Consider the following 16040-nt stretch of genomic DNA (forward strand, 5'->3'; position numbering starts at 1 on the left):
GGCACCATAGCAAGACCTTGTCTCCAAAAACAGGAATTATATTTATATTTTAGAAATATTGGTCTGGCAGCATCAGTTAAAACATGAATTGGAGGCTGGGTGCAGCGGTTCATGCCTGTAATTCCAACAATTTCGCAGGCTGAGGCAGGCAGATCACTTGAGGTCAGGAGTTTGAGACCAGCCTGGCCAACATGGTGACACCCCATCTCTACTAAAAACACACCAAAAATTAGCTGGGTGTGGTGGCTGGTGCCTGTAATCCCAGCTACTCAGGAGGCTGAGGCAGGATAATCGCTTGATCCTGGGAGGTGAAGGTTGCAGTGAGCTGAGATAGTACCACTGCACTCCAGCCTGGGCAACAGAGTAAGACTCCATCTCCAAAACAACAACAACAACAACAACAAAAACATGAATTGGAAAACAGCTGTTTTCAGACACTGAACAACAGATAATGCAGCACTGTTAACCCAGAGAGAAGGAAATCCAAATGAAGTGAGCCCGTAAGTATCCCAGCTTACTACCTGAAGGGGTTTCCAGGATATAACACAAAGACAGGGAACCCAAACAGAGCCCAGGGGTCTCAGTGGGTGGAGGAGAAAGGGTAAAAGTTTCAAGAAGTTGAGATTGGAATTTGTGGTGCAGAATACCAAAGACTAGGGCTTTAAACACAGCGAGAGCTCTAGAGAGGTTTTGACAGATCTTTGGCTGAATAATGATCTGTGTGTGTATAGAGTAAACCTACACGAGGCTGGGGAAAGAACATCTGGAAAGCAGTAGGTTGGAAATTGCAGGAGCTCACAAACAAGGATGGAAAGAGTTCATGTTCCCATCAGCCAGAGCAGAGAGACAATAGACAAGATGTCAGGTAGAGTCTTAAGAATGGTAGCTAAGGCATAAAGGGCTAAATTAGCCCTAAAGACTGCTCTGCAACTTCATTAAGGCAGGTGGGCATCTGTAGTCCCAGCTACTCGGGAGGCTGAGGCAGGACAATGGCCTGAATCCGGGAGGCAGAGCTTGCAGTGAGCAGAGATCGCACCACTGCACTCCAGCCTGAGCGACAAGAGCGAGACTCCATCTCAAAAAAATAAATAAATAAAAAATAAAAAAAGAAAAGAAAGTTTAAAAGCAAGCATCAAAAAAGTAAAACTGGCCAGGCATGGGGGCTCATGCCTGTAATCCCAGCACTTTGGGCAGGTGAAGTAGATGACTGCTTGAGGCCAGGAGTTCAAGATCAGCGTGGGAAACATAGCAAGACCCTGTTTCTGCAAAAAATGAAAATTAGCGGGGCATAGGCACATGCTTGTAGTCCCAGCTACTTGGGAGGCTGAGGCAGGAGGATCTCTTGAGCCCACGGGGTTAAGGCTGCAGTAAGCCATAATTGTGCCACTGCACTCCAGCCTGGGTAAGAGAGTGAGACCCTATCTCTTTAAAAAAAAAAAAAAAAAAGTAAAACCAATCCTAAGTAATTTAACTGCACGCCAGAATAACATCTAATATTCTTTAAAGGAATTCAGTAAAATGCGACATTCAACAATGTAAAATTCACAATGTTTAGCATACCACAAAAAATTACCTGGCATGCATAGGAGGAGGAAGATATGATCTGCAAACAGTAGAAAAATCAATCAATGGTGCATACTCAGTGTCAGGTGATAAAAACAAACAAAAAGAAAAAAGTATCGATCAGTAGAAGTAGATCCGGAAATGACAGAGATGATGGAAATAGTAGCAAAAATATTGAAACTGCTATTTAAAGTATGTTCTATACACTCAGGAATTTGGAGAAAAATAGAAGTATGATAAGGAGAGAAATGAAAGATGTAAAAAAGACCTAAACAGAACTTCTAGAGATGAAAAATACAACACTAGAAGTATAAATGCACTGGATGGGATAAATAGCAATGTTAGACATTACAGCAGAAAATAGCAATAATCTTAAAGCTATAGCAATAGAAACAACCCCAAATAAAGCAGAGAGAGAAAAAATACTAAGATAAATAAAATCACAATGGGATACCATGTCACATCTATCTACTAGGTTGGCTATAATAAAAAATTGATAACAAGTACTGGCAAGGAAGGGGAGAAATCAAAACCCTTTACTGCTAGTGGGGATATAAAATGGTGCAGCCACTTTGGAAAGTAGGCTGGCAGTTCCTCAAAAAGTTAAACACAGAATATCATTTGACCCAATGATAATTCTACTCCTAGGTATATACCCAAGAGACATAAAAACATACATCTACACAAAAGCTTGTGCACAAATGTTCATAGCAGCATAAACCATAACAGCCAAAATATAGAAGCAACCCAAAAGTCTATCAATGGACGAATGGGTAGAATATGCTATAACCATAAAGTGGACTATTATTTGGCCATAAAAAATAATAAAGTACTGATGATACATGCTACAAGAATGAACCAGGAAACATGCTAAGTAAAAAGCTAGTCACAAGCATCACATGTCATATGATTCCATTAATATAAAATATCCAGAATAGGCAAATCTGTTCTATAGAGACAGAAAGTAGATTAGTGGTTTTTTAGGGCTGGGGGGACAGGAAGGTGACAACTAAAGGGTATGGGGCTTCTTTTTCAGGTGATAAAGTGTTCTAAAATTGATTGTGGTGATGGCTGCACAACTCTGTGAATATACTAAATACCATACCATTGAATCGTATACTTTATATGGGTGAATTGTATGGTATGTGAATTATATCTCAATAAAGCTGTTACAAAGAAAGACATGTGTGATATTGGTGGGGGAATACACACATAGATCAGCCAAACAGAACAGAGAACCTAGAAACAGACCTATACAAACATGCCCGACTGATTTTTGACAAAGGTGTGAAAATAACTCAATTGAGGACAGACACTCATTTCAACAAATGGTACTGGAGCAACTGGATCTCCAGAAGCAAACAAACAAAGAAACAAAAGGTTGGGGATGGGGGAATAACCATCTTATTTTTATTTTATTTTATTTTACTTTGAGACAGGGTCTTGCTCTGTCTCCCAGATTGGAGTGCAGTGGCGTAATCTCAGCTCACTGCAACCTCCCCCTCCCGGACTCAAGGGATTCTCCTACCTCAGCCTCCCAAGTAGCTGGGATTACAGGTGTACACCACCACAGCCACTCATTTTTGTAGTTTTAGTAGAGACAGGGTTTCTCCATATTGGCCAGGCTGCTCTCAGACTCCTGACCTCAAGCAATCTGCCCGCCTTGGCCCTCCAAAGCACTGGAATTATAGGCATGAGCCACTGCGCCTGGTCTGATAACCTTATCCTAAGTCTCATCCTCCATACAAAAATTAACTGAAAATAGATCATGAACTTACATGTAAAACCCCTAACTGTAAAACTTTAAGGAAAAAAATAGAAAAACTTCAGCATCTATAACAGGATTTATCAAAGAGTTCTTGGACTTGACAGTAAAAGCACAATCCAAAGAAGGAAAACTGATGAATCAGATTTAATCAAAATTAAAAATTTTTGCTCTGCAAAAGACCTTGTTTAAGAGGATGAAAAACTATAGAGTGGGCCAGGTGTGGTGGCTCACACCTGTAATCCCAGAACTTTGGGAGGCCGAGATGAGCAGATTGTTTGAGGTCAGGAGTTTGAGACCAGCCAAGACAACATGGTGAAACCCCAGCTCTACTAAAAATACAAAATATTAGCCAGGCCTGGTGGCGCATGCCTGTATTCCCAGCTACTCGGGAGGCTGAGGCAGGAGAATCCCTTGAACCTGGGAGGCAGAGGCTGCAGTGAGCTGAGATTGCACCACTGCACTCCAGCCTGGGTGACAGAGTGAGACTCTGTCTCAAAACAAAAACAAACAAACAAACAAACAAACAAAAAAACCCGAAACTATAGAGTAAGAGAAAATATTTGGAAACCAGATGGCCAACAAAGAACACGTATCTAGAATCCATAAATAACTCTCAAAACTCAACAGGAAAAGCCAAACAATCCAATTCAAAAATGGGTAAAATATATGAGAAGACATTTTACCAAAGAAGATATACAGATGGCAGATAAACACATGAAGATATTCAGCATCATAACCCATTGGGAAATGCAAACTTAAGTCACAATGAAATACCTTTACACATATATTAGAATGACTACAATAAAAAAAAATAGTGACAACACCAAATGCTGGTGAGAATGCAGAAAACTGGCTCACTTGCACATTCCTGGTGGGAATGTAAAATGATATAGCCACTCTCAAAAACAGTTTGGCAGTTTCTTTAAAAAGTAAACATGCAATTACTATATGACTCAGCAATTGTACTCCTGGGCATTTATTCCAGGAAAATGAAGACTCATGGTCAAACACACACCTGTATGTGAAGGTTTATAGCAGCTCTATTCATAATAGCTAAAAACTAGAAACAACCAGAGGTTCTTCAATGAGTAAATGGTGAAGCAAACTTTGGAACAACCAGACCATGGACTGCAGCTCAACAAGAAAAAGAGACAAACTACTGATACAGTCAGCAACTGGATGGACTTCCAACAAGTTATGCAGAGCAAAAACGAGCCAATCTCTAAGGCAATTGATATTTATAGAATGTTCTACCCAAAATGGAAGGCACATTCTTTTAAGATACATGTGAAACATTTACCAAGATAGATCAGAGCTGGGGCCACAACACATGTTTCTATATGTTTCAAAGGGCTAAGATCATACAAAATATTTTCTCTGACCTCCAGGAGGAAAGAGTGGTATAGGGAGAAGGGTTAGGAAACTGTTCAATCCATCCACACAGGGCATGTTGAGACCAAGCTGTGAGTGCGGAGATAGAGGGAAATTTTTTTTTGTCTTTTTATTTTTTTATTTTTATTTTTTTGAGACAGGGTTTTACTGTTGCCCAGGTTGGAGTGCAGTGGCATAATCTCAGCTCACTGCAGCCTCTACCTCCCGTGCTCAATGGATTCTCCCACCTCAGCCTCCCCAGTAGCTGGGACCACAGGTGCACACCACCATGCCTGGCTTATTTTTGTATTAGTTTGTAGAGATGGGATTTTGCCATGTTGCCCAGGCTGGTAAGGGAGACTTTTGAGGGACAGCAAAGTATAGAATGGATAGGCCTCCATTAGCACTTAAATGTGTAGGGTCAGAGAGAGAGAAAAGTCAGAGATAATTTCAAGATTTCTGGTTTGGCAGTTAGGGTGTGGTAGTGGAAATTCCCTTGACCAAGATAGGGAACACAGGCAGAAGAACCCCATGAAAGGCATAAGGAGGAAAGGACACGTCTGCTTTGGGTAAAGGCTGAGTTTGAGATGTCTGTGAGACATCTGGTTGAAGGCATCCGGAGGTAGGAAAAACTGGGCCTTTGAGAAGGATCTGGGCGATTGGTTTCATAGAATATGTAGAGGAATTATGCTAGAATGCAATGCCAGAAACACCAGCATTTCAGGAATGCTCAGAGGGAGAAGTGGCCCACAAAAGTAGGGGAGAAAGGAGATTTTTGAGAAGGAAGAAATGGTTGACAGTATCGAATGCCACAGAGAGGTCAAGTATGAGCCCAGCTGAAAAATTCCCAGGGATTCCATGGATTTAACAAGTTGGTGTCATGCTCTGATAACTTTTGTCCTCTATTAGTTAACCTCAGCTTCCTGTGTAAAGAGGATAACACCACTTAGCTCACTGGGGTCTTACGGGCTGAATTACATAATAGATGAGACAGTGCAGCACAGTCCCTGGTAAAAAGTGGGCACTCAATAAATCTGATAAGGGTTTCTCTTGCAAGGAGCTGGCAATGCAAGCATGATGCCAAGGTGTTGTAAGAAAAACTCTGCCAGTCGGTGCCAGTCTTGAAGGGTAGAGACCTTGTCAGCACCGAGCCCGTAGTAAGTGCTCAATAAATGATAGCTGTTATTGCCATCTGCTGTTATTACTACAGCCACCCTTCAAGCAGTAGGGAGGCCTGCTGTTGGAAGGTGGAAAGATCGATGTTTCTGATTCCCTGGGTGGGGAACCTGCATCAGACTACAGATAGGTTTTACCACTAGGTGATATTTAATGTGGCTTAGATGTCACTCCGCTCAAGGTACAGATTCAAATGGTAAACCTGTCTCCCTAGTGTCAACGTTGTCATCAAGTGTACTAGGATTTTTAAGTCATGGGCAAAGCAAGGTGCCAAGATACTCACAAGGAAAGTGACCTGCCAGCACTTCACCCTGCTCATCTGGAAAATGACATCCTGGGTCTGGCTGTCAGGCAGGGTGATGCAGCAGCTGATCTCGTTATTGCCGACAGAAAGAACAGCTCCAGAGCCTGGTTCTGGGTAGTCACAGGTACAAGGATCCAGCTGCAGGTATCCATAGTGCTGTACCTCCCGGGCCAGCTCCAAAAACTGCTCCAAAGAGGGTGATGGGCAGGAGGAGAAGCAAGAAGAAGCAAAAGACCACTTGAAACAGATGAAAACCTCATGTCAGAAGCTACTGCCATTCTAGGAGAATACACGGAACTAAGTCACAGTGAAAGCACCTTTTCTTCTTGGTCATACAAATGGAGATAATGCCCTGGTGCTCACCAGAAGCCTGGGGGAAATTCCTGGAGTGTCCTTCCAGGGAAGGGACCATTCCTGCCTCTTTCACCATTGTGTCCCTGCCCCTGTTATGGTGCTTGGTACACAGTGGAAATGAAAATATTCCATGAGTAAATGAAGAATGAAGAAAAGAGTCCATAAAATGGATGAACAGATATGATTCTGTCTCAGCAGATTATAATAGCAAGTAAACAAAAAAGTGTACGTTGGCTTTAAAAAAAAAAAAAAAAAAAAAAAAAAAAAACGAAGTCTCACTCTATCACCCAGGCTGGAGTGCTGCGGTGCGATCTCAGCTCACTGCGACCTCCGACTCCCTGGTTCACACATTTCTCCTGCCTCAGCCTCCCAAGTAGCTGGGATTACAGGCAAGTGCCACTGTGCCCGGCTAATTTTTGTATTTTTAGCGGAGACAGGGTTTCACCATGTTGACCAGGATGGTCTCGACCTCCTGATCTCGGCGTGATCCGCCTGCTTCGGATCCCAAAGTGCTGGGATTACAGACGTGAGCCACTGTGCCTGGCCTAAAATACTGGCTTTTAAAAAGTTAAGCTGAGATCTATGTAGGAAGAAAAGTAGTTCATTTCTACAGGCTGCTTTATATGATGATGTTATTAATTGCCAGAGAAAGAGATTTTAGAAATGGCAATGAGGGCACGAGCTGGTCTGCTTTCTAAATAGAATTCCAGAGAGTCCCCAGTTGCCAAAGGAACACTTTTATGTGACTTTTAAAATTTAACTTTTCCCTCTGTTTCTGAAGTGACATAAGAACTGAGGACAGTTGCAGTCACACCACTGATCAAGGCATCCTGTCTCATTAACATCTGTCCAGGGCTTTTCATTTTATTAATGATTGCATTTAAATAAGCTGGTATGGGTTTGGTGACTTCCACTCTGTTCTTCCAGCTTCCGCCATGGGCCTGGCCTAGTGGTATGTGAGATGTGCATGCAGAGAACAGTTCCCACTTTAGCACATGGCTAAATCAGAAAGAACACTACCCAGTGACAACTTGTGATCCTTTCCTGAAGCAAGGTAACTCACACTTCCTTTACAAAGACTCCAGTGGCATTCTCTGATACAGTGAAACAGGCCGAGACAGAAGCAGTAAGGGACAGCTGACTCCTGATCTCATGCCGGCAGGAGTATTCAAAGCCACTGTCCCATCCAGCCACATGTGCCAGCTCATTGTGCCACTGTCCAGGCTTCAGCTAGGGAGATGCAGTAAGGTGCTGGCCTTTGGTTGGGTCAGTGAGAAACTTCAGAAAGGACAGGCTGTGAGTACATGGTACTTGTGCAGTGACTGGGGACAGGAGCTGAGTCATCTTGCCACAGAGCAGACAGAGAGTAGTGTCATGCTTTTGCTACGACACTTTCTAACTGATATGGTATAAATCTATAATTGTTTATCTTATTGTTTGATAACACTTCTTTAAAATTGTAATAATCTCTTGGCTGCAATGAACTAAAAGAAATGAAAGTGTTTGAAAAGTGAAGCTCTATTTTGCAAAAAAGTTGGTGATCAGTAAGTAACTTATATAAAATACCTGTTGGCATTTGACATTCGATAAACAGGTGTTGTGATATTACTAACTATATGAACACCAGAAGACAGAAAGCTACAAGGATTATCTACTTGAAAATTAGTTAAGATTGTATCTAAAAAAGACAATTTGACATACACAGCTGCAGAAAATATGTTTATATTAATTTATTTTCATTTTGATCAGGTATTGGTAAACTTTTATGTAAAGAACCATCTAGTAAATATTTTCAGCTATACAGACATATGGTCCCTGTTGCAACTACTTACCTCTGCCACTGCAACACAAAAGCAACCTTAGACAATACATGAATGAATGATTGTAACTGTGTGCCAATAAAACTTTATTTACAAAAAACATGGCCCATGGACCACAGCCTTTCTCTGATTTAGATCAAATGAGTCTTCTTTAAGTTAATTTCACTCATTTTCAATTCCAAGTTTTCTTGTACATAAAATATAGTTGTTAATGTGTTTGCTCCATTAGCCGAAGAACTTCACAAACAAATAATGTTGGTTGCATATGAGTACATGCAGATGCTTTGAGAGAAAGTAAATTTCAATAATAATTAAATTTTTTTCATTCAATTTATGTAGTCAAAGCAAAGCTTTTTAAAAATAGCATTATTACAAAAAGTATGGTAAATTCAGATCAAATGTTTATCATAGAAGATAAAATTTATTTTGTGGAAAAACTACAAATACACATTTTGGCAGAGCATGGTAAGAACAACATTCTTACCAAATTAAGAGGTTTATAGGGCAGATACGTACAAAGACTTGCTTGTGGCGTACACAGTTTGTAATTGCATCTAAAGTAACAGCAATATTCTATCTATCAAAACAGAAGCTGCACTTGTCAAAATTTCCAAACTCAGAGAAAAACTGAGCTCCTTTTTTTGTGACAAAGCTGAGGTAGAACACCGGGCTGGCGGGTGGCAGGGGATACTAAATTGTGGCAATATGTGCCTTTCCTTTTTCTTTTTTGCAGTTCATCAATAAAAATCTCAGTGAGCCTTTGAAGAATTATTTTCTGTTACGTATAAACGAGTCCTCTAAATTTTGGTTGTATTTCATTCAAAAATCAGTGTTGCAGTTGTGAACACTGGCAAAGCCAAAAGAATTTTTAAAAAGACAACACAAGGAAACAGAGGCCGTTTCTTCTCTTAAAATGCATCTTGTCTGTCAGACTCACATTCGCTGCTTAGGGGCAGGAGGTATGTGAGTTGGTAACATCTTTACGGAAACTTTAAAAATGAATGTTTAGAAATATATCCTAAGCAATAATAGAACACATACGCATAGAAAGAGGATGTTGGCTGCAGTATTCAGGGACTTCAGCCAGGAACTGTACCAGGTGCTGTGAATACGCAGAGTATGTATAAATTAGACATAGCCCTGGGCCTCATGGCTCTTGCTGCCAAAGTGATTTATAGCAGCAAGAGCTGGAAACAACCCGACTTCCAATAACAGAAAAGTGGTTAGCCAAACGATAATATAACCATAAAATGGAATACTCTGTAGTCACTAAAAATAATGCGGAGGATCTATATTAATTAACTTAGCAGAGGACTCACAATATACCATCTGTATTTTTTTAGAATCTTTAAACAATAAGCTTTTACTAATTCCGTACTCAGAACAATCAATGAAGGTATTCTCATTTTTTTAAAAAGAGCCCCACTTTTAGTGCTTGGTAGGTTTATAAATTACAGAAACAGTTCAATTCTAATATGTTTCTTTAACTCCCTTCCAAGGGATTTCTCTTGGAGCAATATTTGATTCACCTTTGTTTGATTGTCTTCTTTCTGGAAAGCTTCTAATTTCTGCCTCTGCGCCTGTGTGGGTTTGGCCCACTCTTTTTCAATGTCCTGTATTGCCTTAAAATAACAGAAGTTGTAAAATTAGCAGTCTTAACAGAAATTAATCAATCTGACAAAAACATACTCTTTTGTATGAAGGGATATAAAAACAAACCCAAGTGGATATATATTTAGGGATTTAGCATGTTATAAGCCTTATTTTTTAAATTAGTAAGAAAGGATTGTTCAATAGCTTGGGGACAATTGGCAACACTTGGCAAAAAAGAAAATAAAATCAGCTCTTTCCCCACACCACCCAATCAAATAAATTCCAGACAAAGATTTAAATGTATAAGACCATAAAACAATTAGGAAAAAAAAAAAAAGGTAAATATTTTTATCTGACCTTGAGGTAGGTAATGTCTTTTTTAAGATATAAAAACAAAATGTCATAATGAAGAAATAGTCATATATAATTATGTGAAAACATAAAACTTCTGTACATGAAAACCACCAAAAACAAAACTAAGAATCAAATGGAAAACCAAGGAGAACGATTGCATCATATATACCAAACAGTTAATATTTATATAAAGCAATAGGAAAAATGTAAGCATCACCAGCAGGAAAATGGACAACAGCTATGTATTGGCAATTGACAAAAAGGAATTCCAAATAATAAGTATATTTGAATCATAAACATAGATATTGGAAAAAAATATATCGATAAGTCAATTACTGCTATTGTTTATAACAATGAAACATTTTCAACTTGATAGTGGCAAACACATGTATAGTGCTTACAGTGTGTCAGACAATGTTCTAATTGCTTCAGAACAAAAGTCAATCCTTACCGCCATCCTATGACGTAAGTACTGTTATGAAATGCCCCAAAAGAGGTAATTGAGTTTGGGTATAACTAAATAATAGGCTATGCTATCATTAAAAATTACACAGAATATTTAACAACATAGGAAATGTGTGTAATGTACATGAAAAATATCATATTACCAAGTAAGAGTCTAGTAGTAGACCCTAATTTTTATAAAACAACAAAAAATAAATGTAAAACAACAAGAATTCCTCATATGGATACTTACGAGTCAAGGAAATGGATGTGCAAATACATGAAATGTATATGAAATAAATATGCCCAAAGAGTTAATTAATAGTTTATATGTCTGGTTGATTTAAGATTTGGGGTGACATCTACTTTCATTTTTGAACTCTTCCACACTTGCAAACTTTTTATAAGATAAAAACTAATTTTACATTAAAAAAATTAAAGTTGAATATATTATTGGGTCCTGTCTGGTCAGCCTAGGGTAACCACCACCAGCAAGTGTTCCCAAACTCTAAATCCCTAATGGGGTTCTTGGTTGCTTCCTAATCCACTGTAGACTTCAGCAGAACGACACTGGGCTCAAAGGCAGAAATCTCCTGGAAGGCAACAGCCCCCTGTGGAAGCCCGTCAGGATTGTGGTGAAGCAACATGAAACGTGGAAGTAACAAAGCCTATTGTCTCAGCCTACCCTCCCTGAGCTAGGCACCTTTTCCTGTGCTCCTTCCCTCTCCTCTCGGCACCCAGCTCCCTTCCCCTTTTAGCCAGTCTGGCCCCGGGGAAGCCATGGAATCAGCTGTCCACCTCCTCAGCTGCACACACTCGGCCTGTGCTGCTCTGACTTGTCATGACAGAGCAGAACTGGCCATTGTCCCTCAGTTAGGCTGTCAACCCCTAAGGGAAGACACTGCGCCCGTCATCTCAGCGTGCCTTGCCCAGTGTCCTACATACGGCAATGCCCAGCAATTCTTTGCCAATTATCAGGCACTTATTTTCACCTTAGTCTGAACATAAGCCTATCTGTTACATCCCTCAGTGATATTGGCAGGTTATGCTTTATCTCTCAGAGAATAATGAAAAGCTGAATATGCCTTAAATATTGCTTTAGGCTGGGAAAAGGACATGGGTTTAGAGAGGAGAAGAAAAATAACTAATATTTGTTGAAAACTTGCTTTAGATCGATTTTGTTATTGACTTTTTCCCAACTACAGTGGTCCCCCTTATCCTTGGGGGATACTATCCAAGACTCCCAGACAGGATGGACTGGTACTATCATGGATAATATCAAACTCTGTATATACTATGTTTTCTCCTGCATATACACACCTATGATAAAGTTTAATTTATAAATTAGGCACAGTAAGAGATGAACAACAATAACTAATAAGAAAATAGAACAAGTATAACAATATGCCAGCATCACTACTCTTGCACTTTAGGGCCATTATTAAGTAAAACTGGGGCCTTGAACACAAGTGTTGGGATACCAGGATGGTGATAACTGAGATCACTACTGAGTGACTGATGGGTGGATGATGCAGACAAGATGAATAAACTGGACAAAGAGATGATTCATGTTCCGGGCCAGGAAGACATTTCATCACACTACTTAGAATGGCGTGCAATTTAAAACTTATGAATTGTTTATTTCTGAAATTTTTCCACTTAATATTTTCAGACCATGCTTGACCGCAGGTAACTGAAACCACAGAAAGCCAGACCAAGGATAAGGTGGGCCTACTCTATTCTGTGGGGAGGAACAATACCACCATTTTACAGATGAGTAAATTGAGGTTCAGAGAGGTTATGATGTTCAAGATGACCCAGCGAGTAAGTGGCAGGAGTTAGAGCAAACCCAGGTCTGGGCACTACAGCAGGCCCTTCTACCCTTGCCCAAGCCACTGAATTCTTAGCAGGTAGGTAGCTACCTACCCCAAGGCTTTCTCCTTGTCACCAGTTCTTCTTCAAACCAAATCTACAGACCATACGAGAAAGCATGGGTGTAAAGAACTAAACACTGCCTTCTTTCCTGAATTGTACTTGATGGTAGAATCCCGTAAGGTCTGTTAGCACAGGGGAACAGTATCGAAAAGAAGGGATGGCTGTGTAAAGATAAACAGGAGTCACGGCAGTAAGTACTAACCCAAGACATGTCATTCACCATCAGAGTAACTGGATCCTCAGACACAGAGATGCAGATGTCCTATAGCAAAGGTAACGTAACTGTTTTGTTTCATTCCTTTTGAGACAGTTTCACTCCTGTTGCCCAGGCTGGAGTACAATGGTGTAATCTCGGCTCACTGCAACCTCTGCCTCCTGAGTTCAAGTGATTCTCCTGTTTCAGCCTCCCAAGTAGCTGGGATTACAGGCGTGTGCCACCATGCTCAGTTAATTTTTTGTCTTTTTAGTACAGATGGAGTTTCACCATGTTGGTCAGGCTGGTCTGGAACTCCTGACCTCAGATACCTCAGATGATTGGCCTGCCTTGGCCTCCCAAAGTTCTGGGATTACACGCATGAACCACCACACCTGGCCCTTTTTTTTTTTTTTTTTTTAAGACAGTCTTACTCTGTTGCCCAGGCTGGAGTGCAGTGATGTGATCTCAGCTCACTGCAATCTCTGCCTCCTGGGCTCAAGCCATACTCTCGCCCCAGCCTCCCGAGTAGCTGGGAGCTGGGACTACAGGCGTGTGCCACCACACCTGGCTAATTTTTGTATTTTTAGTAGAGACAGGGTTTCACCACATTGGCCAGGCTTGTCTCAAACTCCTTATCTCAGGTGATCTGCCCACCTCTGCCTCCCAAAGTGCTGGGATTACAGGCGTGAGCCACTGTGCCCAGCCTTATATCATTACCTTTGAAAAGAGTTGACCCTGATTATGGGTTCACAAGTCATCACTCAAATGCGATATTATCCGGTGCCTCACTCTGAGTAGATCCAGACAATGAAAGTCGAGTCTAGGCAAGTCTACTCAGTTACATGGTTCCCTGAACACTGGCTGAGAGGGGTTTATGCAGAACTGAACTTAAAAAAATCAAGCATCCTAAAGGTGCTGCAGATAGAAAAAAAGAAAAAATAATAAAATTAAAAAATTAAAAACTCAAGCAAAATCACATAAGCCATGGTCTTCCTGAGCTTCGATCACACATGCTCTAGCATCCTCTGCAGAGGGCACAGTAGCGAGAAATGGAGGTCACATGCCTCTCAAAGGCAGGCACTTGCCACTTGGTTCTGGCTAATGCGTGGTAAAGAAGGGCGAGGGACACATTTGCCTGGACAAGGTCACCAGGGCATGGGGGAGTCAGGAAGCCAAAGGTCAGCCCTCCTCCACTCACCAAGCCATGGGCCCCGACGCAGGGCTAGCCCCACCTGGAGGATGGGGTACTTTTTCTAATTTGTATTACTGTCCAGGCCAGCAATGGCCCTGCTGAAATGCAGGCCCAGAATTGACTGAGCCTTCAAAATTTATACTTACTTACAGTTTTAAATGTAATCTCTCATTTTTAAACTCAGGTTAAAAGAGGAGGAGAAGAAAGGAAACAGGCTGTGGGAATTCAGTTGACTCATTGGCTATCAATGGGCACATCTGCTTTAGAAAATCAAAGCTGTGCCTCTTAATAGTTAATTATGATGGCTCCATTATTTATCAGAACTCAAGAGCTTTTCATGTTAACTTTTTTAAAGGATAACTGCTTCTTAGTCTTTTTTTTTCTTTTTTGACAGAGTCTCATGCTGTCGCCCAAGCAGGAGTACAGTGACGTATTCTTGGCTCACTGCAACCTCTGCCTCCTGGGTTCAAGTGATTCTCCTGCCTCAGCCTCCCGAGTAACTGAGACTACAGGCGTGCACCACCATGCCCAGCTAATTTTTGTATTTTCAGTAGAGACGGGGTTTCACCATGTTGACCAGGCCATTCTTGAACTCCTGACCTCAAAATACCTGCCTTGGCCTCTCAAAGTGCTGGGATTACAAGTGTGAGCCACCACGCCTGGCCACTTCTTAGTCTTTCACATATTCCAGGCACCCAGGACACAGAAGGAATGAGACAGTCTCTGCCCTTGGCCATTCAGAGTCTGGTTGGGAGAAGTTGGAGGAAGGCAGGCATTTTCTTCTGGGGAGAGCCAAGGCAGGCCTCCCAAATGAGGTAGTGATTATGGTCCTGACTCTCCTACTGAACTTGGACCCACCTTTGACTTCTTAGCTCCTCTACCCAGATTCAGGGAACAATGATGATGATGATGACGATGATGATGATAACAGTGATGATAAAGATTATTATGACATCAACGACAATTTTTTGGAGACTTTGCCAGGCAATAAGCTAAGGTTAGAATGACAGTCTATTAAAGTTTGCAGAAAACTTAGAGATGATGTTAGTTCCACCTCCTCTCAACAGGGAGATGTCATGGTTCAGAAGGATGCAGTGGCTGGCCCAGAGTCACTCAGAGAGAGGACCAGTGGCAGAACAAGGGACAGAATTCATTTCTTAAATTGCAATTCAGTGTGCCTCCCATGAAGCCCCCTTCTTTTTTAGCTTTGAGCAGAGGAAGTACCATCATCTGTTTCCCTCTGGTTATAACTCTTTAATGAAGACAAATTTAAAAAGTCACATTATGATGCTCAAAGCTCTGACCTCTCATCATAATGAGAAGCAAAAGACATGCCATAAAGATGACATTTCCCACAGGAACAATATTAGAATTATGTGATGCAATCTCAACCAAGGACGTGGTATCAAACCAGACACAGCTAATAATGTATCATAATAGCAAGGATACAGTAGCAAGGATGGGCCTCAATAAACATTTAGAGTGGAAAATTATGCTCTAACTCATATAACACAAGTACACTGAACGTGATTTTTTTTTTTTTTTTTTTTTGAGACAGGTTCTTTGTATGTTGCCCAGACTGGAGTGTAATGGTGTGATCACATCTCAAGTGACCTCCGCCTTCTGGGCTCAAGCCATCCTCCTACCTCAGCCTCCTGAGTAGCTGGAACCACAGGCACACACCATCACACCTGGCTGACTTTTATATTTTTAGTAGAGATGGGATTTTGCCATAGTGCCCAGGCTGGTCTTGAACTTCTGAGCTCAAGTAATCCACCTGCTTCAGCCTCTCAAAGTGCTGGGATTACAGGTGTGTGCCCCCGTGCCCAGGCTGAACCAGAACATAATTATACATTGATTAATGTATAATATGGAATAAACTCAAAGCTATATTCTAGCCATAAAAATACAATAGTGAACATTAAACATCTAATAAGTGATATTTTGATTTACCCTCTTAGAATTTAGAA

General features: G+C 41.0%; 1 protein-coding gene across 20 annotated transcripts in view; it reads right to left on the reverse strand.

The window, feature by feature from the left end:
- SNX31 (sorting nexin 31) overlaps nucleotides 1-16040 on the reverse strand; it is a 70835-nt gene that overhangs the window by 17384 nt on the left and 37411 nt on the right. For 19 of the 20 annotated variants that reach the window (XM_077943921.1, XM_077943920.1, XM_077943919.1 and 16 more), the window contains 2 exons: nucleotides 9886-9978; nucleotides 6162-6365 (listed from right to left, as the gene is read on the reverse strand). In XM_077943921.1, the coding sequence (XP_077800047.1) occupies nucleotides 6162-6365; nucleotides 9886-9978 (297 nt within the window). The remainder of the gene's footprint in view (nucleotides 1-6161; nucleotides 6366-9885; nucleotides 9979-16040) is intronic. The other variant, XM_077943930.1, reaches the window with a different exon arrangement.

Source organism: Macaca mulatta, chromosome 8 (genome assembly GCF_049350105.2).
Source record: "Macaca mulatta isolate MMU2019108-1 chromosome 8, T2T-MMU8v2.0, whole genome shotgun sequence".
NCBI lineage: Eukaryota > Metazoa > Chordata > Mammalia > Primates > Cercopithecidae > Macaca > Macaca mulatta.